Source organism: Aspergillus brasiliensis (assembly GCF_001889945.1).
Source record: "Aspergillus brasiliensis CBS 101740 unplaced genomic scaffold ASPBRscaffold_4, whole genome shotgun sequence".
Taxonomy (NCBI): Eukaryota; Fungi; Ascomycota; class Eurotiomycetes; order Eurotiales; family Aspergillaceae; genus Aspergillus; species Aspergillus brasiliensis.
The window spans coordinates 2,292,067-2,312,013 of record NW_027137445.1 but is presented as its reverse complement, the minus strand read 5'-3'; the positions used below and the strand labels follow the sequence as shown (position 1 = coordinate 2,312,013).

The 19,947-nt window shown below is 49.8% G+C and overlaps 7 protein-coding genes across 7 annotated transcripts; 4 read left to right on the top strand and 3 right to left on the bottom strand.

Moving 5' to 3' along the window:
* The first annotated feature begins 116 nt into the window (after positions 1 to 116).
* On the top strand, positions 117 to 3,766 carry ASPBRDRAFT_174804 (RNA-binding ribosome biosynthesis protein MAK21). Its single transcript, XM_067619786.1, has 4 exons — positions 117 to 960; positions 1,011 to 2,122; positions 2,173 to 2,716; positions 2,773 to 3,766. Exons 1-4 carry the CDS (start codon positions 151 to 153, stop codon positions 3,688 to 3,690), a joined length of 3,384 nt encoding a protein of 1,127 aa, XP_067481123.1. The 5' UTR covers positions 117 to 150; the 3' UTR covers positions 3,691 to 3,766.
* Positions 3,767 to 6,608: 2,842 nt separating this feature from the next.
* ASPBRDRAFT_29045 (putative neutral amino acid permease) lies at positions 6,609 to 8,348 on the top strand (the record flags this gene model as incomplete). Its single annotated transcript, XM_067622598.1, has 5 exons — positions 6,609 to 6,815; positions 6,902 to 7,044; positions 7,101 to 7,227; positions 7,283 to 8,206; positions 8,268 to 8,348. The coding sequence occupies 5 exons, from the start codon at positions 6,609 to 6,611 to the stop codon at positions 8,346 to 8,348; spliced, it is 1,482 nt and encodes a 493-aa protein (XP_067481122.1).
* A 715-nt stretch (positions 8,349 to 9,063) lies between these two features.
* On the bottom strand, positions 9,064 to 10,823 carry ASPBRDRAFT_41624 (Zn(II)2Cys6 transcription factor). Its single transcript, XM_067624611.1, has 2 exons — positions 10,763 to 10,823; positions 9,064 to 10,638 (listed from the first exon to the last, which is right to left on the bottom strand). The coding sequence occupies exons 1-2, from the start codon at positions 10,816 to 10,818 to the stop codon at positions 9,165 to 9,167; spliced, it is 1,530 nt and encodes a 509-aa protein (XP_067481121.1). The 5' UTR covers positions 10,819 to 10,823; the 3' UTR covers positions 9,064 to 9,164.
* Positions 10,824 to 11,667: 844 nt separating this feature from the next.
* On the top strand, positions 11,668 to 14,128 carry ASPBRDRAFT_74126 (cytochrome P450). Its single transcript, XM_067629242.1, has 5 exons — positions 11,668 to 12,261; positions 12,323 to 12,530; positions 12,595 to 12,663; positions 12,743 to 13,345; positions 13,423 to 14,128. The coding sequence occupies exons 1-5, from the start codon at positions 12,037 to 12,039 to the stop codon at positions 13,845 to 13,847; spliced, it is 1,530 nt and encodes a 509-aa protein (XP_067481120.1). The 5' UTR covers positions 11,668 to 12,036; the 3' UTR covers positions 13,848 to 14,128.
* A 688-nt stretch (positions 14,129 to 14,816) lies between these two features.
* On the bottom strand, positions 14,817 to 15,742 carry ASPBRDRAFT_29042 (uncharacterized protein; the record flags this gene model as incomplete). The annotated part of the gene is made up of 2 exons (XM_067622597.1): positions 14,817 to 15,284; positions 15,344 to 15,742. 2 exons carry the CDS (start codon positions 15,740 to 15,742, stop codon positions 14,817 to 14,819), a joined length of 867 nt encoding a protein of 288 aa, XP_067481119.1.
* Positions 15,743 to 16,219: 477 nt separating this feature from the next.
* Positions 16,220 to 17,544, bottom strand: ASPBRDRAFT_41617 (aminoglycoside phosphotransferase family protein). The gene is made up of 2 exons (XM_067624610.1): positions 17,019 to 17,544; positions 16,220 to 16,931 (listed from the first exon to the last, which is right to left on the bottom strand). Exons 1-2 carry the CDS (start codon positions 17,400 to 17,402, stop codon positions 16,473 to 16,475), a joined length of 843 nt encoding a protein of 280 aa, XP_067481118.1. The 5' UTR covers positions 17,403 to 17,544; the 3' UTR covers positions 16,220 to 16,472.
* Positions 17,545 to 18,024: 480 nt separating this feature from the next.
* Positions 18,025 to 19,937, top strand: ASPBRDRAFT_149724 (glycine decarboxylase subunit T). Its single transcript, XM_067619312.1, has 2 exons — positions 18,025 to 18,461; positions 18,519 to 19,937. The coding sequence occupies exons 1-2, from the start codon at positions 18,064 to 18,066 to the stop codon at positions 19,567 to 19,569; spliced, it is 1,449 nt and encodes a 482-aa protein (XP_067481117.1). The 5' UTR covers positions 18,025 to 18,063; the 3' UTR covers positions 19,570 to 19,937.
* The last annotated feature ends 10 nt before the right edge of the window (positions 19,938 to 19,947 follow it).

Below are 19,947 nucleotides of genomic sequence, written 5' to 3'. Positions count from 1 at the left end.
CGACCTCGGATGGTCCGTGCGCTGACCCATGGGTCTCGGCCCGCCGTTTCTCCGGCGGCCTGGAGGCTCTCCTCAATTTTTTGGCGGCAGAAAAAAAGTAGATGCAAATCCCCATCATCAAGTCCTCATTTGGCCGTACAACGATCCGTAATGGCCAAAGGTAAGGGGAAGCACTCCACCGGAGCAAACAACGTCATCCCCGACGGTGGTGTCGCTGTTAACGACTCCACCTCTGGTGCTGATGCTTTTCCACAAATCGAGGAAAGTGCATTTGCCGGCTTGCGACAGAAGATCGAACAGCGACTGAAGGACCAAAGTGCCTCGAAGCAGAAGCCGAAGAACAACAAGGGAAAGCCAGCTCCCAGTGATACCCCGCAGAAGAAAGAAAATGCGCCCAGACCCCAGCCGAAGCAAGCATTCAACGACAAGAACAACAAAGGCAAGAAGCGGGACCGCAATGGTGAGGTGATCGCAAGGGAGGAGAAGGATGTCTCGAAGGACAAGCAGCCGGCATCGAAGAAGGAGAGCGAGGATGATGTTTTGCGTCAAGAGATTTTGGCCCTCGGAGGCACGGAGGAAGATCTGGATCTCATCGCTGGGGTTGGTTCGGACTCTGAAGTTGAAGATGCTCCAGAGAAGAAATCCAAGGGCAAGTCCGACGATGCTTCTCTCCGGAAAGAACTCTCAAGCATCCTGGCTGCCGCCGGTCAGATCGTTCCTGACGATCTAGAGGACGAAGAGGTGGAGGAGGAAGCAGAGGAGGAGGAAGCAAGCGAGGAAGATGATGTCGAAGAGGATGATGAGGAGGAAGTCGAGCAGGATGATGAGGACGAAGAAGTTTCAGAGGATGAACAGCCAGTTCCCGCCCCCGCCCCGAAGGAGAGCAAAGAAACGGCCAAGAAAGAGAAAGCCAAGGAAGCCACTGCCGAAGTCGTCTTCCCCAAGGAGTTTGCCAAACTCGTGAGTGTCGCCAGCCCAAATCACATATATCCTTCTAATATAGTCATTAGGCTGTTCGACCCAGGTCCGATTGGTACATGACAGAACTTCCCTCTATACCGACAGCACAAGCGAAGTCCTTGCCTCGGCATCTGGTGGATCGGTTCTACGAGTACGCCGTCTCCCTCCTCGAGAAGGAGAATAAGATGTACGCGGAAGCGCAGCAAGCATCTGCCTCTTCATCCCACAAGTTCTACAGCACGATCATGTCTACCGGTACTCTTAGCGATAAGACCTCTGCCTTGACTCTTGCCGTTCAAGAATCACCCCTTCACAACACAAAGGCAATGGAAAACCTCATCGCCCTTGGAAAGAAGCGCAGTCGTGCCCAGGCCGTGGAAGTCTTGAGATCGCTCAAGGATATGTTCGCTCAAGGAACTTTACTTCCTAGCGACAGGAGACTCCGCGCTTTTGCTAACCAGCCGTCTCTTATTGCTGCGTTGCAAGGTGCAAACAACAGGTGGTCCGAAGGGGACCCCCTCCCTGGAGGGCTCCAGAAGAGCCACTTGATTGTTTGGGCCTATGAGCACTTCTTGAAGGATCAATTTTTCGAGGTCCTTAAGATCCTCGAAGTCTGGTGCAATGATGAGATTGAGTTCTCTCGCTCCAGAGCTGTCAGCTACGTTTACGAACTGCTCAAGGAGAAGCCGGAGCAGGAAACGAACCTCTTGCGACTACTGGTCAACAAACTGGGAGATACATCGAAGAAGATTGCTTCGCGGGCATCCTACCTGCTCTTGCAACTTGAACAGGCACACCCTCTGATGAAGCCCACCATCATCGCCGCTGTTGAGGAGGTTCTTTTCCGTCCTGGTCAGAGTCAACATGCCAAATACTATGCTGTTATTACTCTGAACCAGACGGTCTTGAGTCTTAAAGAGGAGACCGTTGCCTTGAAGTTGCTTGACATCTATTTCTCGATTTTCGTTGGTCTCCTGCGGCCTAACAAAGAGCCAAAGGGCAAGAAGAACGGAAAATATAGCAAGAAGCACAACAAGAACAAGGGAAAGGATGACTCTGATAAGAGTCTGGCTCAGACTGAAGAGGTGCGGGAGAAACTGACCTCTGCAGTTCTGACTGGTGTCAACCGAGCCTACCCGTTCACCAGCTCGGATAGTGAACGGTATGTTTTCGCATGTCCTTCAATCCTATATACCGCTAATATGTCATTAGTCTCTCCAAGCACATCGATACTCTCTTCCGCATCACACACTCCGCAAACTTCAACACCAGTATCCAGGCGCTCATGCTGATCCAGCAGATAACCTCTACTCACCAGGTTGGCGCTGATCGCTTCTACCGCACGTTATACGAGTCTCTTCTCGACCCGCGGGTTGCTACATCTTCTAAGCAGTCGCTTTACCTCAACCTTCTGTTCAAGGCATTGAAGAACGACTTGAACACTCGCCGTGTGAAGGCGTTCGTGAAGCGTATCATTCAGGTCCTTGGGCTGCATCAGCCCGCTTTCATCTGCGGTGTCTTCTACCTGATCCGTGAACTGGAGAAGACTTTCCCCGATCTCGCTTCCTTGTTCGATCAACCAGAAGAGAACGATAGCGATGACGAGGAAGTGTTCCGCGATGTTCCTGACGAGGATGACGAGCCGCAGGAACAGCCAGAGGCTACACCGAAGTCAGACAAGCCATCCACTCAATATGACCCCCGCAAGAGAGACCCAGGCCACAGCAATGCCGACCGGACGTGTCTCTGGGAATTGGTGAGTTTAATCACTTAAAATAAACCATTGAACACACACTAATAAGGTCCTCCTAGCTGCCTTACTTGTCTCACTTCCACCCGTCGGTGTCTGTGAACGCGGCTCATCTGCTCGACCACAAGCCAATGTCCGGACAGCCCGATCTCACATTGCACACGTTGTCCCACTTCCTCGACCGCTTCGTCTACCGGACCCCCAAGGCGTCTGCGCTCACCCGTGGATCTTCCATCATGCAACCGCTGGCGGGCAGCGAGGCCAAGGATCGGTTGGTCTCCGGCGGCAAGCAGATCCAGCAGCTGCCTCTCAACTCGGAGGCCTTCTGGAAGAAGAAGTCCGAGGAAGTTGCCGCGGAAGATGTCTTCTTCCACGAGTACTTCAGCCGGATTGGAAAGGGTCAAGACAAGGACAAGACCAAGAAGGCCAAGGAAGCCGTCGACGAAGACGAGGAGGATGCCGAACTCAGCGGCGCCGAGTCCGAGATCTGGAAGGCGTTGGTTGATTCCCGTCCTGACCTGGAGGCCGGCAGCGACGATGACCTCGACATGGACGATCTCGAGTCCGCATACGACAACTCTGATGAAGAAGGCGAAGAAGGCGGCGACAGCGAAGTCGAACTTAACCTTGACTCGGACGACGAGATGGAGGATATCGACGAGGCCGCTGTATCGGATGTTGAGGAGGAGGAAGAGAAGCCCGCCACCAAGACCAAGGCTAAGAAGGGCAAGGCAGCCAAGGAAGAGGAAGAGCCATCCGATGACGAGGATGCGTTTGACATGGACGTTTCAGATGATGAGGCCTTCCTCGACAGCGACGAGGAACTGCCTTCTGACGTGGAACTCGGAGCGGCCGACGAGCCCCCGAAGGATGACAAGCAGTCTGATCGGAAGAAGCGGCGCAAGCTCAAGCATCTGCCCACATTCGCTTCGGCGGACGACTATGCGGCCCTGCTGGCCGGGGAGGACGAGGGAATGTGAATTCGGATCTTGTAGTTACTATCCTGATATGCTATCTATTGCAGTATACCACAAAAGCATGCATCTTTGGTTCGGGAATCCTCTTCCTATTGTAGTAGACTAGAAGTAACAACACCACTCAGTATGGAGTAGCTGCAGTAAAAGCGATAGATCCCGGAAAACACCCCCTTGCCTCGACGCATAGCAAGACAGTTTACTATGATTTAGGTATGTATGGCCCGGCCCGTCCAGATATGATATGTAGCTTCCATTCCAACCCCTTTCCAGATACTACCCCTTGCGCCAGCACCCAGAGACAGTGACAGCCAAAGATACGGATCTATTTTCCGGGTCTTGAATCGTGCAAAATACAACAGAGAATAGAAATAGTGCCATTAAACTACACAATCAATACCAATCATCCCATAATACTTAACTACATCCTCACACAACTATAACAGATCCCTACTAGGTATCTAGCTGCCGATAAGGTTCCCCTCAAATCGTTCCCGCTGTCAGAGGAGGTGGCTTAAAAGCGGCGCCACTAGTACGTAGAAGAACCAAGCCAGCCGCTATGACTTATGTCTAGAAAAGCTAGTATAATATGTAGTCTAGATCGTGGGCAGACACGGACTCCTGGAGGCGTAGGCTAGTGCCTGGGCTTAGCGTATGGCGTAAGGGGTCCATAACTCGACGATGAGAAGAGAAATTTTATCGGCAGAGTTGCCCTATTGTATTGATTGATCTTAAACCCGGGTGGTTCTATAGCCATATTCTATCCATTCTGGTGATGATCATGGGAAGAAAGGTTTTCCATGATTATACGAGAAAGTAGAATCAAACACAGGATATCATCAAAATCGCACCTCGAGGCTAGATTGTGAATACACATATAAAGAAGACAAAGAAGAAAGAAAGTGGGTGAGATCTTTCCTGCAGTACTAGTGCTGAGGGTGCATAAGTAAGCGCACATAAGGCACATGGTTACTACTACTACTCCTTACCTAACTAAGTAAGTAATCCATCCAGTCAATCCCCAGGCACGTGGGGAGCTTACTATCACGCCATCGACTAGCGCATAGCGTGCTCGACAAGGCTTAAAGAAGCAAAGAACAGCAGCAGTGTCAGTTTACTGGCAGTGGCGAGCTTTCCATCTACGGAGTATTCATTTTTCACCCCCAACCGAACCTTTTCAGTTTAGTTTCTTTCGCATTTGCATTTGCCATCGAAGGAATGCATGGATCCATGCACAAGGGAACCAGTCAAAGATCTCGATACGACAGAGTGAGAAAGAAAAAAGAATTTTCAAACAAGGGTCATGGAAGCCATCGAAGCATGTGTTGTCGTCGTATGACTGGGGTTTAAACATACTACTTATCATTCATGCATGAGCGAGAGGCGTAGCTCTGGTCATGCCACACTACGTCGTTTTTTCCCCTTCTCTTTTTTTTTTTTTTTTTTCCCTTAGGGCAACTTAATCCAACAGAGCGGAATGGTTGGATCGGGATAAGGTCGTAACGAATGGTTCCATTCCTTCCTTCCTTCCTTTTGGAGCGGAAATTCTCTGCAAGACTGCATTTGGGCGGGGAGAAAGTTTCTCTGTCCAAAAAGAAATAGGAAAAAAAAGCTCAGCCGCTTAAGTTAGACGGATGCGGGGCAGTTCTGGATCGGGCGGTTCCGCCGCGGGCAGTGGAGAGGGTTCTGATTGGTCGGGGAGACAGCCAAAGGTTGTACCGAGAACGGACCAATGGGCGGTGGGGACTGATGGGGGTGGGGTCTGAACGCGGCGTTGCTGTTCTTAGCCGAGTCGAGCTTTACGGAGGTGGAGAGCAGTCAGTAGTAGTAGTAGTTATCGCCGTAGAAGATACAGAGTAGTAGAGAGGTTAATGATGGTCAGGGCAGATTGAAGAGAATAAAGTACTACACAGTACGAGAAACATTACACAAGCTACTAGGTTCTAGTTCAGGGACCAACAAGATACTTATTACTGCTAAGGTTCGTCCCAGCAACCTACCAGACAGACTCCCTCTGATGCACCGGTGGTGAATCCCGCTGGAGGACGTCATACAAAGTAGATGCTGTCATCGGCCATTCCGGACAGTCGGACTGGCCGGCTGCATGGCACGCCGGTCATTGGATCTCCGAGCCCTCGATTCGCAATCAGCGACCGCTGCTCGTTTCGCTATTCTTCTTTAAGAGTAAATTAAATTGCCTTCCCTGCGGGTTTGCATTTTGCCTAGATAGTCTTGGGGTGAGCAAAACCACCGGTGCTAGGCAACTAAAACCCATCCGGCGCGCGCTTTGGGGGAACCCAGCTTTCCAGGGCAGGCCAGGTTAAGGAAATAAGCGCATCCAGATTAAATCTTTTTGGCTTTAATTTCTTTTTCTTGTCTCTTGTCTCTTTTTTTGCCTCAGCGGTACTTTTTCGCTCATCCTTTCAATCGGCTCGTTTTCACGAGCTTCGCATGTCACATTTTCACTTTTTTCCATATATTTTTTACTTTGGTGGTTCTGTGATTCTTTGTCGCGCATATCGCCCCCCCTGATCTTGTAGTGTCGATCTGCCTCACGGTTATCTCCAGTAAGTAAATTGCCCGCACGTGCCTTGGCCAGTGATAATCTTTTCTCGCCTGATCCTGTTAACTAAAAACATATTAGATCCATCCTCCGTTCTGCCTTTTCGACCTTCTCTCACCTTCCGTCACTCGGATCGTGAATCTTCCTTTACTCGTTGCCTGTCTCCGATAAGGCAATTCCTGACTGCTCTCTGCCACCTCGGATCACCACAGAGCTATTCTTAACCTTTAACTTCAGTGTCGTGAAATCCTCCTATCTCTTCGCATCTAAAGGCGCAGTACATGCATTCGAAGGCCTTCAGTGTCTCTTCTTCCTTTAGCTTCATCGCTTCCTATCACCTGCGGCTCGTCCGCTCGCTAAAATGGCGGAGTCCAACGCTTTCAAACCCAATTCCCGCCGGTCGTCTGTTTCCGACCATGCCAGTGCAGCAGATAAGTTGAAGCAGATGGACCTGGAGAATCAGAAACAGCAGGTGGGCTCGGGTTCGGACTCGGAAGGGGAAATCGGTCGTCAGATTGAAATGGAGTCGGAGAACTCCATCAAATACCGTACCTGTAGCTGGCAGAAGGTATGTATTACTATCCAGCTTTAAGCGGTGAACGCGCGCGATGCGCACAGAGTTGCAATGGCTGACCACAAACTTGTTGTTACTAGACGGCCGCCCTCCTCTTCTCCGAGTATATCTGTTTGGCTATCATGTCGTTTCCATGGTCCTACTCCGTTCTCGGCTTGGTCCCGGGGTTGATCCTCACCATCGTTATCGCCCTGATCGTGCTTTATACATCACTGGTTATATGGTATGCTGTTTTCTGTTGTCGCATCGCTTGGGAAGATCACCGCTGATATTATGTAGGAAGTTTTGTCTGCGACACCCACATGTCCGTGACGTGTGCGACATTGGTCAAATGATCTTTTGGGACTCCAAAATTGTGTGGTGGTTGACTGCATTCATGTTCCTGTTAAACAACACATTTATCCAGGTACGTTATATTTGATCTGCAAAAATCAGTCATCCGCAGCGCTGACATGGATTAGGGCTTGCATTGTTTGGTCGGCGCTGAGTATCTCAATACCATCAGTGGCCATGGAGCCTGCACCATTATTTTCTCCCTTGTCACGGCGATCATCTCGCTGATCTGCTCACTTCCACGCACGTTCAGCGCTCTGTCCAGGGTGGCCACTCTGTCGGCATTTACCACATTCATCTCCGTCATGCTAGCTCTCATCTTCTCCGCCATAGAGGACCATCCCGCGGGCTATACCCCGGAGAAGGGAGACCCCATTGTGAAAGCGATCCCTGTGGCCGGGACGACCTTTGTCTCGGGAATGAGCGCCTTTCTCAATATCAGTTACACCTTCATTGGGCAGATCACGCTGCCAAGCTTTATCGCGGAAATGAAAGAACCCAAGGACTTCTGGAAGTCAGTCACCGCCGTCACCGTTGCCGAGATCATCGTGTTCAGCTTGGTCGGTGCCATCGTGTACGCCTATACCGGTAACCAGTACATCACGTCGCCAGCATTCGGCTCTCTGGGTAACGAGGTATACAAGAAGGTGTCCTTCTCCTTCATGATCCCGACCTTGATTTTCCTGGGCGTGCTGTATGCCTCCGTGTCGGCGCGTTTCATTTTCTTCCGCCTGTTCGAGGGCACCCGCCACAAGGGTAACCACACCGTGCTCGGATGGGCCGCCTGGACCGGTATCCTCATCATTCTTTGGATCCTCGCCTTTGTGATCGCAGAGGTGATTCCCTTCTTTTCCGACCTGGAGTCGATCATGAGCTCCCTCTTCGATTCGTTTTTCGGTTTCATTTTCTGGGGCACGGCCTACCTGCGCATGCGCCGGGAGGACTATGGACCCAATTTCTATAGAAATCGTGGCATCCGCGGCTGGCTCGGAGCGATTCTCAACGTCACTCTCATTATCGCTGGACTCTTTTTCCTAGGACCAGGCACTTATGTGAGTTCCTTTCTCGCGATATCTAAATAAAACCGGCTGAAACTAACAAAATTCCCACTAGGCATCCGTTGAGAGCGTCATTATCAGCTACCGAGAAGGCACCGTGGGCACTCCTTTCTCCTGCGCCAACACGGGATTGTAGATACATTTCAAGCAACTGAGATGGAAAAAAAAAAAGCGATTGAGCCGAAGATGAAACAACCCATATTGATGAGATGAAATAGCTTCAGGGCTGGCACCACCGACAAGCGGGAGATGATGATTTCTTAACGAGTTCTTTCCGGCATATGAACGACTACTCTTTGCTGCTTATTATTATTCTTACATGAAATACCCATTATTATGCTACCACTATCGTCGTGTACGAAAAAGAATGTGAACTTCACTGGCTGGGTGCCGGAATATGCTGTTACCGCGTCCATCTGGACCATGTTGGTGGAGTTTATGGGATGGGAGGGTGAGGAAAATATAAATATCCATCCGAACTGGTAAGCTTCTCACTACAGGTATTAGTTCTAGTGTTAGTAGTACTAGTTAGCTTTTAAATCTGTCCAGCGGGGGCAATGTAACTGTAGTAGCATCCCACTCAGCATATGGAGATGGACAAGTCCCAGAGAAGAAACGAGGCGATAGTACTTACAAGTGTATAGCTCTTTAGTGGCTTGTGTGCGACAGTCATACTAGTACATAGCATGGTACTATCGGGTAAGTATACCTGCTAGTATTACTACCCCTTACCTACTAGGAGGATGGATAGTCATGCAAACTTCTCTTCCGCATAATAACTTACTGCTGCCCTTGGCAACTGATAACCGGTGTGGTAAGGTACGGAGGGTACCAATTACATAGTAGTATCTGCGGATTTATATACATTTATACAGAGATTATTACCGTCAAAGAAGTATATGTTTCTTGAACATATGGAATAAAGATGCTCATCGCTACTTAGTAAGTAGTACTACTCAAGCAACACCACCCTCTCCATTTCCCCATCCCCACCTGCCATCACATACCTAATAACCATAAGACTCCGATCTTCTGCCACCTCAATCGTATGCGTATGCACACGAGCCTCCTGAGGAATAAATCCCGTCTCACTCTCCCTCCCCTCATCTTCAATAGCAATAAGCCCCCGACAAATATTCCAGATCAGATACGAATCGTAAAACCCCTCCCGATGAGGCCACACCTTCAGTAACTGCAGAGACTTCTCTCTGATCTCTGCATCTCGACACCTGACACCGGTCCAGAACAACGACGGCAGGACGCCAACATCCGTGATCATGCTGGGGAGATTCTCGTAGCTCCCGTATTCCGTCACGAAGCTAGCTATGATTCGCTCGCAGAGGTCGTTGATGCGCGTGAACTCAGGGAGGAAGTCATCGTAGCCGAGTTCCGTTGTGTCTAGGCAACAGCCCAGCATGCTGGTGAGGGTTGCGACGTGCACGAGGATGACGTCCATGCTACGGGTTTCTCGGAGGGTCCAGAGACTGGTGTTGGGTTTGTGGGCGGAAATGAAGGTTTTGAGGTCGAGGGTGATGTCTGTGAGGTTGTGTTGGAGGGTGCGTTGCTTGGCGGAGAGAGTTAGGATTGGGGCTTCGGTCTCGCCGCGGAAGAAAAGATTGCAGAGGGATTGGAAGTGGAAGATGTTGTTCATGAGGAGGCGGAGACGCTCTTTTGCTTCTGCGATGCTGTCGATCGGGGTATTCTCGTAGGCTACTTCGGTGACGCTCCCCTTGGGTGGGTGGCCGGTTACGACGACATCGGGACCATTCCAGTAGGCTTTGGGGGTCTTGAGGTGCAGGAATGCTCGCGCGAGAATGCGCTCGGTGGCGAGGGCGTGCTGATGATGGATTGGTTGGTGGGTGTTCAGGATGTTCAGGCCTTGATGTAAATGGGCGAAGGCATTGGTGTAGTCGCCTTCGAGGAGCTCCAGGATGACGAACACGATACAGCACATGAGCGTGATGCCGCGGACTTGGGGGTCATTGGATTGGATGCGCCGGCGCAGCATTGCCATGGAGCGGTTGTATTGCTCCAGTGCGAAGTGATGGTGGCGGTGATCGGGTTTTGTTTTCGATGTCAGGTTCATGCTGCCCCGCTCGTAGTCTTCATGGAAGGCGCTCAGGGCGACTACTGCGTGGCAGACGGCGGGTTCTCGGTGACACATTTGTAGCACGAGACGCTGCCATACTTCCGAGTCGGCATACCCGACTAGCATGGGAATGGTGTTGTGCTCGAAGAACTGGAGACAGCGACGCTCGTCGGATTCCAGGCCAGGGAGGCTAAGAATGAGGCTCTTTGTTGGTTTGGAGAGCGGTGGTGTCTTACGGGATGGGAGTCGATAGTGATTGTACCCGTCGCATTTGCGCCCCGTGGAGGTGCAGTTGCGGCATGCATTTGGAGTTTCATCACATTTGATATGGCGGGACCTGCGTGCACGGGCTTTGGAGATTAGCTGCTTACCCTAGGATCAGGAGCCTACCTAGTCTTTGGGTTGCTGATGATCAGAAGTGAATGTGTGGAGAAATAGGAAAAGTATGAGAGATGACTGACCGACAGGTGCGGCATCCATTCCTGGATCTATGGGTGAATGCTCTTTGTCTTCTCATCCTGGCTATGTGTAGGAGGAGCACGCTTCAGTGGGCTGGATTGTGCATATCGGTAGTGCATACTTGCAGTGATCGATTCCTTCTTCACTGGTGGAATCGAGAGCTTGACTTGTGTCACTGTATTTGCATGGTGAGCAGCGAAGGATGAGAGTGTCGGATAAATCCCCGCCAACACTCGGAGGGGAAGATTATTATTGGGAGAAGAGAAGGCCACTCCTCTTCCTGAAGAAGTGTTGGACTAGGCCCTCACTAAGTATAGTTAGTAGTTGAAACTAGTTACGAGTTGGTTAGTGCACTTGCCGGCATGCATAACTGGGTGCCCCAGGCAGACCATCACGCCCTGTCTTATAGGTGCTTCTGATTGGTTGGGATACTGGTGGAGCGGTGAGTCGGAAAGGTCACCTGATTTATCCTGTTGTTTACCTTTCCGCATGCTTCTTAGTTACTATGTGGCAAAGCGTGCTGACTTTGGCTGCCGATTGATGCTCAAGATGAGCTTAATTGTTGATAAGATGACCCCCTCCATCGGCTCACCGAAGGATGATCAGAACATCACTATCCCGATATCCTACATTGTGCTACTGTGGTCCACTTCAGCCGCACCTGGTGGGGTTCTGCAATGCAATACTATTCACATTTCACACACGCTGCCTGTACAGGCCTTTCAGCACCAACAAGTACCAAAGTTGAGCATACTGATCGTTATGTTCTAAGTTATCCAGCTCTGCTCATCTATTTTCCTATTTGCTTGGTTGTCTATTCTTATTCTCTTTTCCACAAAGGACGTATCAATGCTGGCCATGCTTAAGGCTGACTTCCCGCATGCAGGCCCTAAGACACTATCGATGGCGTGGCTGTACCGCTCTCCCTTCATTCATGATATGCAGCTAGCCACTCAGTCGGCCAATCACACCCTCCAGGATTCGTACTCTATTGCAGTAGTCCTTACATTAACAGCTGCGTCTAGGCAATCCTGCATTCTAAGTCTGACAAGCCCGACGGCGCAGTTGAGAAGATTGATGTGCACTAAATTGTAGCAAATCCCTGTCTCCGCACTTCTTCTCGTCCATTTGGAGCTCGTGTGAAATAAGTGGCTAAGCGGAGTGAGAGAGCCTTCAATATTATATTATTAAGCAGTATAGCCTTGAATGACTCGAGAATTTCCATTGCCTTCTCTGCTGGATCTACAATAGATTGTCTGGTACTCTAGCACACATTATGCTCACTGCCAACATTGTATCCTACCTATCCAGGCTAGAGCCACCCAGATGGATCTGGGCATCCATTCTTGCAGCATTTATTTTCTGGCTCTTGAGCGCTCCGTCCCTCAAGACCTCCCTTCCTGTAATCAATCAAAGACAGTGGTTTGAGATCGGAAGCTTGGGCTCCCTGAAACGGTTTTTCAAGGATGCACATGGCTTGGTCAGGGCTGGACTCAGGCAGGTATCTCAGCTTCTGCTTCCAAAACAAAGGCACTAAAACAAAGGCACTGATCATCTACTAGGGCAGCGCTTTCTATCTTTACTCGGAATTCGGGCCAAAGATCGTGCTGGCTCCAAAGTATGCAGACGAGCTTCGCAGTCACCATGCATTAAGCTTGTTGGGCGCTATTGCAGATGAATTTTACGCCCATATCCGAGGCTTTGACCCTTTCCAACAAGATCCAGCTATCATACTAGATGTTTTGCGCACGAAGTTAACACCAAATATCGGTGAGTCGATCAGGTGCTGTTCGCAAATGACCGAGATAGACATACCTGACCTTCTATCTGGTAGACCCTTTGACCCGGCCATTGTCCGAAGAGACTCATCGTGCGCTGGGTGAAATCTTCACTGACAATTCCGGTGAGTATATTGATTCGCCCTTATTCCATACGGCGTAGCAATGACTCTAACATACTGCACAACCGCACGTCGACACCAGACTGGCATGACCTAGAGCTGAAGCCAAACATGCTCCAGCTAACCTCCATCCTGACATCAAGGATATTTCTCGGGGAAAAGCTACATCGCAACCCGGCCTGGCATCGGACCACAGCCAATTACGCCATTCATACATTCATGTCCGCCCTCTTTCTGCGAATGTTCCCCCGACGCATCCGCCCCTTTGTGGCCAACTGCCTCCCATTTTGCCATCAGTTGCGTAGGGAGCTCAAAGACGCGAAAGGAATCATTACCCCTGTCGTCGAAGAAAGACGCGCAGCCAAGCAAGACGCCATCCGGCAGGGGAAGGAACCCGAACGCTATGTTGATGCGATGCAATGGATGGAAGAATGCGCAAAGGGCCGCCCCTACGACCCGACCCTTGCTCAGATATCACTCGCTCTCGCATCCATACACACCACTTCGGACATGCTCTCACAGGTGCTTTTTGACATTGCTGAAAGGGGCGAAGTCATCGCGGCGCTACGAACCGAGGTGATCACGGTGTTGCAAGAAGATGGATGGACTAAGTCGACATTCAACAATTTAAAACTTATGGATAGCGTGATAAAAGAAAGCCAACGGCTGAAACCGCACAGTTTAGGTAAGCTTTTCTCCTCCTAATCACCAACCCTTTTATGCAGCTAGAAATTTCCGATCTAACCCCCCAACCACGAACAGCCGCAATGAGACGCTTCGCACACGAAGATGTCAAACTCTCCGATGAAACTACTCTCCCCAAAGGTACAATCTCAGTTCTCATCAATGAGGCCATGTGGGACCCTACCGTCTATCCTGACCCGGAGACGTTCGACGCATGCCGGTTTCTGAAGCTGCGCGAGACGCCCGGTTTCGAGACTGCGGCGCAGGCGGCTTCGCCTTCGCCTTGGCATATGGGGTTCGGGTTGGGGAAGCATGCCTGTCCTGGACGGTTCTTTGCTGTCGGCTTGCTTAAGATTATTCTGTGTCATGTTCTTTTGGAGTATGATTTTAAGATGGCTGATGGGTGGAGCCCGACGGTAAGGAAATATGGGTTCATTTGGCAGGCGGATCCGGTGGCGCAGGTGTCTGTTCGAAGGAGGAAGGAAGAGATTCATCTTTTGTGAGGTTGTTGTTGGGGGTATCTCTTTGTTGGTTGTGAGGTCCGATGCCAGTTCCTGGATTATCGTGTATAGTAGATTGGGATGCTTGTTAAGCGATTGCAGTGATTAGATTCACAAATTTGGTTCTGCTTTAGACGAGGAAGGAAAATCCAACCATCTGGCGCCGGATTGCTAACTTCAGCAATACTACATCAAGAAGACTAGTGCCGAGCGAGTGTTCGAGAATGGTATCAAGGGATCACACACGCAGTTCAAATCATTCATTGTCGATAGAACAACCCCACTTTGGTTGGTAATTACTCTTATCATGGTACCGTTGAAGAAGGACAGACAAATAAGCCAATGTTCACACACACTACATGTCTACATTACTGACTTAGTTCCCCAAGATAATCCATCGCTTTCTGCATTGTCACCTCGCCTGACACTAGAGAACCACCGTGGTCACTAGATCACATGAGTACAGAGCTCACATGCAATACCACACACTCTCTTACTATCAATTACTATTACTTCGTAACATAGTCATTCAAACCTCACAGATACTCTATCCCAGACTCCACGAGATATCCCCCTTAATTTTATCGGGGTACTAAGGCTACAGTCTGATCCAAGATTAAGACAAGTGACGTCTTGCATGTCAGTTTACACGCACCTTTCTCTCGATGGTGATACTGATTGTGTGATGTGGGACGCTTTGGTACTTGACATCGGCTTACTTTTATTATCAAGATTTAGATGGATTAGAAGGAAAATACGAAGAGATTAAAAGTCGATCAATCAAGATGATAATATCGATGGGGCTACGGTACGAAAGCAGAAGCGGAAAGAAGAATGGGCATCGAATGCATTCGATTAGGATCAGTCTTGGCCCGAAAAACATAGAAGAGGAAGAAGAGAGAGAAGAAAGGCAAGTCCCAACAGGGTTATGCATAGCCAGCGGCATCATCCTAAGCGAGCAGAATCATCATATTACTTGGGCGTCCGGACACAAGCCGCGGAGACATACTTGCACCGGAAGTATCCTGCCGGCTCCAAAACCCTTTCCAAGACAGGGAGCCACCATTCCTGCATACGTTTACGATGAATGACTGTGGCCATGGCGTATTCCATGTATTCAGGGAGGAATGCACTGCAGCTCCATCCCACAATACCAGTGATCTGACCATCCTGTACCATGATATTGTCTGCGACCAGGTTTCCATGAGTCAAGACGAACCGCGGAGGCTCCTTATTCTCCCTCATGCTGGGTAAGCAGCCTTCCCAGAACGCCCTCGAAATAGGACACTTTATTTTCTCCAAGGACCATGCATCAAACAACTCCTCTGAGGCAAAGGGTCCCATGTCCCTCTTAAACCCGGTACAGTCGAAGACATCGCTCGTCATTTCATTGCCAATGCGACCAATATACGGTTGGGTAAGTTCCCGCATCTTCCGTATCTTTTCTGGATGTTAACATGGGAAGCTGAGCCAGATAATCAGAGATCATGTTGGCTTACCTGCTGCCTCAACTGAACTTCGATGTTCTCCTTTTGCAAAGCGTTCAAACTGTGCCAGATTTTGTCAAGCGACTGGCCTGGTACGCGGTCAGTCACCATGACTGTGTTATGCGGTTCCATGACTGTGCGCTGTAGTCCCACATCCCAGCATCCCAGCACTCGAGGTGCGAGAATCCCATTATCATGGGCATACTGCATCATTGCAGCTACAGATCGCCGGAACATAGAGAAACTCTTGACATTCACGGCGACTACTTTACCACCGCCTATTTTAGCCTCGAGGACTCTCTTTGACCCTTTTTCCCAGATGGTTTTGTCGCCTTGGACAAGGCTTCGAATTTCCTCCACTTTTTTCCGCTCCTCGATGGGGAGGTTCTTGAACCACGTATCATAATCCATGGTGAAACGACTAGGAACTGGATGAACTGAGACAGTGAGAAAAGTATTCTCAGTGGGAAACAAGGGCGATGCAACTCCGAGTTGATGATGCGAGGTGATTAAAGGTGATAAAGTATGCAGACAATACTACCAGTATATATACTGATTGACACACACTGGCAATCGATCAGGACTCTAGATGATGATGAAAACTTCCAGTAGGAGGGACCCGTTCATCCAAGCCAAGTGTCACTGGACTCGAATTCACGACTCCGCACATTCAGTGTCACAGTGGTGGGCTCAATGCTACATGCTTTTAATTGGGAAAGTTCCACAACAACGAGATTTCATTAACTACAGAATGGATTCTGCCTGACAGAGTCTGATTTGAGAATAGACCTAATAGTCTTCATAGGGTGTACCATTGAATATCCCCTTTGTCGATCTCCAGTATGTTGTGAAAGCTGTAGTGCGCTTGAGACAATGAAGGATAATTGCCTTTACTGTGTATCTTCTATAGTTTGATATCTACCTTGCTAGTCGACTAACCTACCTAGTTCCGCTTAGGTGGTCTGGATAACATGTAGTACACAGTCCCCCTCGTTGAATACAAATAGACCGAAAACATAGATGCGTAGTCGATAGTATCGTAGGCGACCAAGACATGAATGACTTGGCAAGGTACCATGATGCCAGGAAAATTGTAGACATAGGGAAAAATGACAATACAACAAGATAAGGAGGAGTAGTACTACATGTATTCTTTTCCCTTGATCGCCTTGACAAACTTACATCGGAGGCACGCAGCTGGCTTCAGAACTCTTTTCAGCACCGGAAGCCACCAGTCCTCAATGTTTTCATGAATAACAGTGACCAAAGCATACTCCATGTATTCAGGATAAAACCCACTGCATCTCCAGTCTGTAATGCCAGTGATCTGGCCATCATGCACCATAATATTCCGTGCTGCCAGCTCGCCATGAGTCAAAACAAACTTTGAAGACTTATTCCTCATTCTGGACAACAAAGGCCACCAGAAAATCTTTTGAGGGAGAAACTTGATCTTGTTCAAGCACCACTCATCAAATTCCTTTTCTGACTCAAATGGTCCGAAATCTCTATCATCATTCCAGTCATCAAAAACATCATATGTTTCGATATTCCCAATGCGGCCAATATACGGCTGGGTATGTCTCCGCATCTCTTGTACCTTTTACAAAGAAAACGAATTAGCATGGTTAGCTGAAAGTCAGATATATATATATATATATATTTATATAATGATAGCTGTTTTTACCTGCTGCCAAAGTTGGCTTTCAATGCTTTTCCTTTGGGACTCAGTCAAGTCATGCCAGACTTTATCAAGTGACTGACCGGGTACACGATCAGCCACTGTGACTGTCATCTTCGGTTTAACATCATAACATCCCAGTACTCGAGGGGCCAGCACTCCAACTTCATGAGCATAGTTCATCATTGCCGCTTCTGATCGTCGGAAAGTCGCTGTATACCCAATCTTCACTGCAACTAGTTTACCACCTGTCGTCTCGGACTCGACCACTCTGCCCAAATCGTTGTAGATGTCCTTGCCTTGGATGATGTTCCGGAATTCTTCTGCCCTTCTAGCAAAATAAGCGTCCCGTCCCTCGTAGGTGAGGCTTTCAAATGTCTTGGTATCCATGGTGGAGCTTCTAGAAGCCGAACTTGGTTGAGAAGGTGAGGGGCGTAACTGAGGGGATATATGATGTCAAGTCAGTGCGTGATGGGACATGATGAGGTCGTGATGGAAACATTCAGAGTTTGTATATAAGTCTCAGTGTTAATGCACTTCGATTGAGTGCTGGAACGGAAGAACATCCAGTCCGAATCCGTCACTGATGTTTATATTCATAGTATAGTGCGTAAGCTCCATGTCACATGTCACATCAGTGAACTGGTAGGTTACTATTACAGAACAGTCTTGAACTACGTATATTTATTTTGTTTTATCCTATAACCTATCAATTAATCAACTATTGGCCCTGAAAAGTACTCGCTGATCTCTGTTACATCTAGCATGTCCATACTCCATTTTTGTTATGTTCAGTGATGTTTAATTTCCTAAAATACTGACTATATGTCTATATATCACCTTCTATACTTCATAGCAGGCTTCAGTATGTCGGAATTCCGTTGGTCAGTCACCGCTTCCCGCGGAGATGGCCTATCGCCATGTGACTTTCCCGCTTATCGCGGGATTCTCCGCAGCGGCGATGGAGGAGTACTTCTATCTGTACTGCCCTTGCTTTTCTTTTATCTTCCTCATCTCAATTCCCTTCCTCTCTCGCAGCAATTGTTCCATCATGTCTGCTGTACGTCCTGTGAGAAAAGGCCTTCACCTTCTGGGCTCGAGCTCGCTCGCCCGCGCCGCCCCTGTTGCTGTCAATGGCGCATCTCTACTTCCGCGGCAGCTGGCAGCTTCTCCGCGCGCTCTCCGCTCCGCGGTCAGGTCCATTCCTGCTGCTCGTTCCCTTCCCCGGGTGACTTCGCTGTCTGCTCAAGGAGGAGTGCGATATGCCTCGTCCGCTTCTCCCTCCGGTCCAGTGAAGAAAACCCAGCTGTATGACCTTCACTTGGCCCGGGGTGCCAAAATGGTCCCCTTTGCGGGGTTCTCCATGCCCTTGCAGTATTCCGACCTCAGCCATGTTGAGAGCCACAAGTGGACTCGGGAAAAGGCCAGTCTGTTCGACGTGAGCCATATGTGCGTATTCTTTCCTTGGTTTAGTGCTCCAGAATTTCGCCAACTGACCAACTACAGGGTTCAACATCAGCTCAGCGGTCCCGGCGCTCTTGACCTCCTGATGAAGGTCACCCCCTCCTCCCTCGACAAGCTCAACCATAACCAATCCACTCTTTCTTGCCTCCTGGAGGAAGTAACTGGCGGTATCATTGATGACACCGTCATCACTCGTCGTACCGATGACACCTTCTACTTCGTGACCAACGCCGGCCGTCGCACGGAGGACCTGGCCTTCCTGCAAGCCGAAATCGACACCTACAAGCAAGCCCACGGCCCCGACAGCCTAAAGTGGGAGATCCTCGAAGACCGCGCCCTAGTCGCCCTTCAAGGTCCCAAGGCGGCCTCCGTCCTTCAATCGCTCGTCACCCCCGACGGCACCAACTCCGATCTCTCCACCCTCTACTTCGGTAACTGCCGAGAGCTGCATCTCACCTTCCCCGACGGCACCACCACCCCGCAGCCCCTCCTCGTCTCCCGGACCGGCTACACGGGCGAAGACGGCTTCGAGATTTCCATCCCCACCGCCAGCGATGCTACTCTCCCCGTCCGCGTCACCGAGCTCTTCCTCTCCAACCCCGACGAAGTCCGTCTCGCCGGTCTCGCCGCGCGTGACTCCCTTCGTCTCGAAGCCGGCATGTGTCTCTACGGCAGCGACATTTCCACCTCCCAAACTCCCCCAGGCGCCTCCCTGACCTGGCTCGTAGGCAAGGAGCGTCGTGACCCCGCCACTGCCAACTTCAACGGCGCCTCCACCATCCTCCCCCAGGTCGCCTCCCCCAAGACCCTCTCTCAGCGCCGTGTTGGATTCACCGTCGAAAAGGGCTCCCCTGCCCGTGAGGGTGCCATCATCGTCGATCTGAACGACGAGTCCCGTACCCAGATCGGCGTCATTACGTCTGGCCTTCCTAGCCCTACTCTGGGTGGCACTAACATCGCCATGGGCTACATTAAGAACGGACTGCATAAGAAGGGCACCGAGGTTGGCGTTTTGGTGAGGAATAAGCTCCGTAAGGCTACGGTTACGGGTATGCCTTGGGTTGAGAGCAAGTTCTATCGTCCTAAGGCTTAATTTATCTTCTTCTTTTTTGGGTCGATATTTGTTAGCTTGGTGGATGCATGGAGCGAATGGATGGATGGATGGGGTGATTAGGTGTGGGTGTTTTGGCTTGGTATTCAACAATAGATTCCCCTGATGATGATGCTTGATGCTTGATGTGTTTGTTTGTACATAGATTTCGATGATTCATCATCTTATTTCTTTTCACTTTTTGGATCCTTTTGGGACCAGCAATGGGTTCAACCCTGTCGCAATGGCTTGTTTACTTGCATGTATGTGCTGGTTGCTCCGTTTGTGGGCGCAAAGGCCAGAATGTGTGTCCGATGGTACAAGCATGGTTATTGATATGTGATACAAATCAAAAAAGTTCCAATATTCCCAAATAGGTGT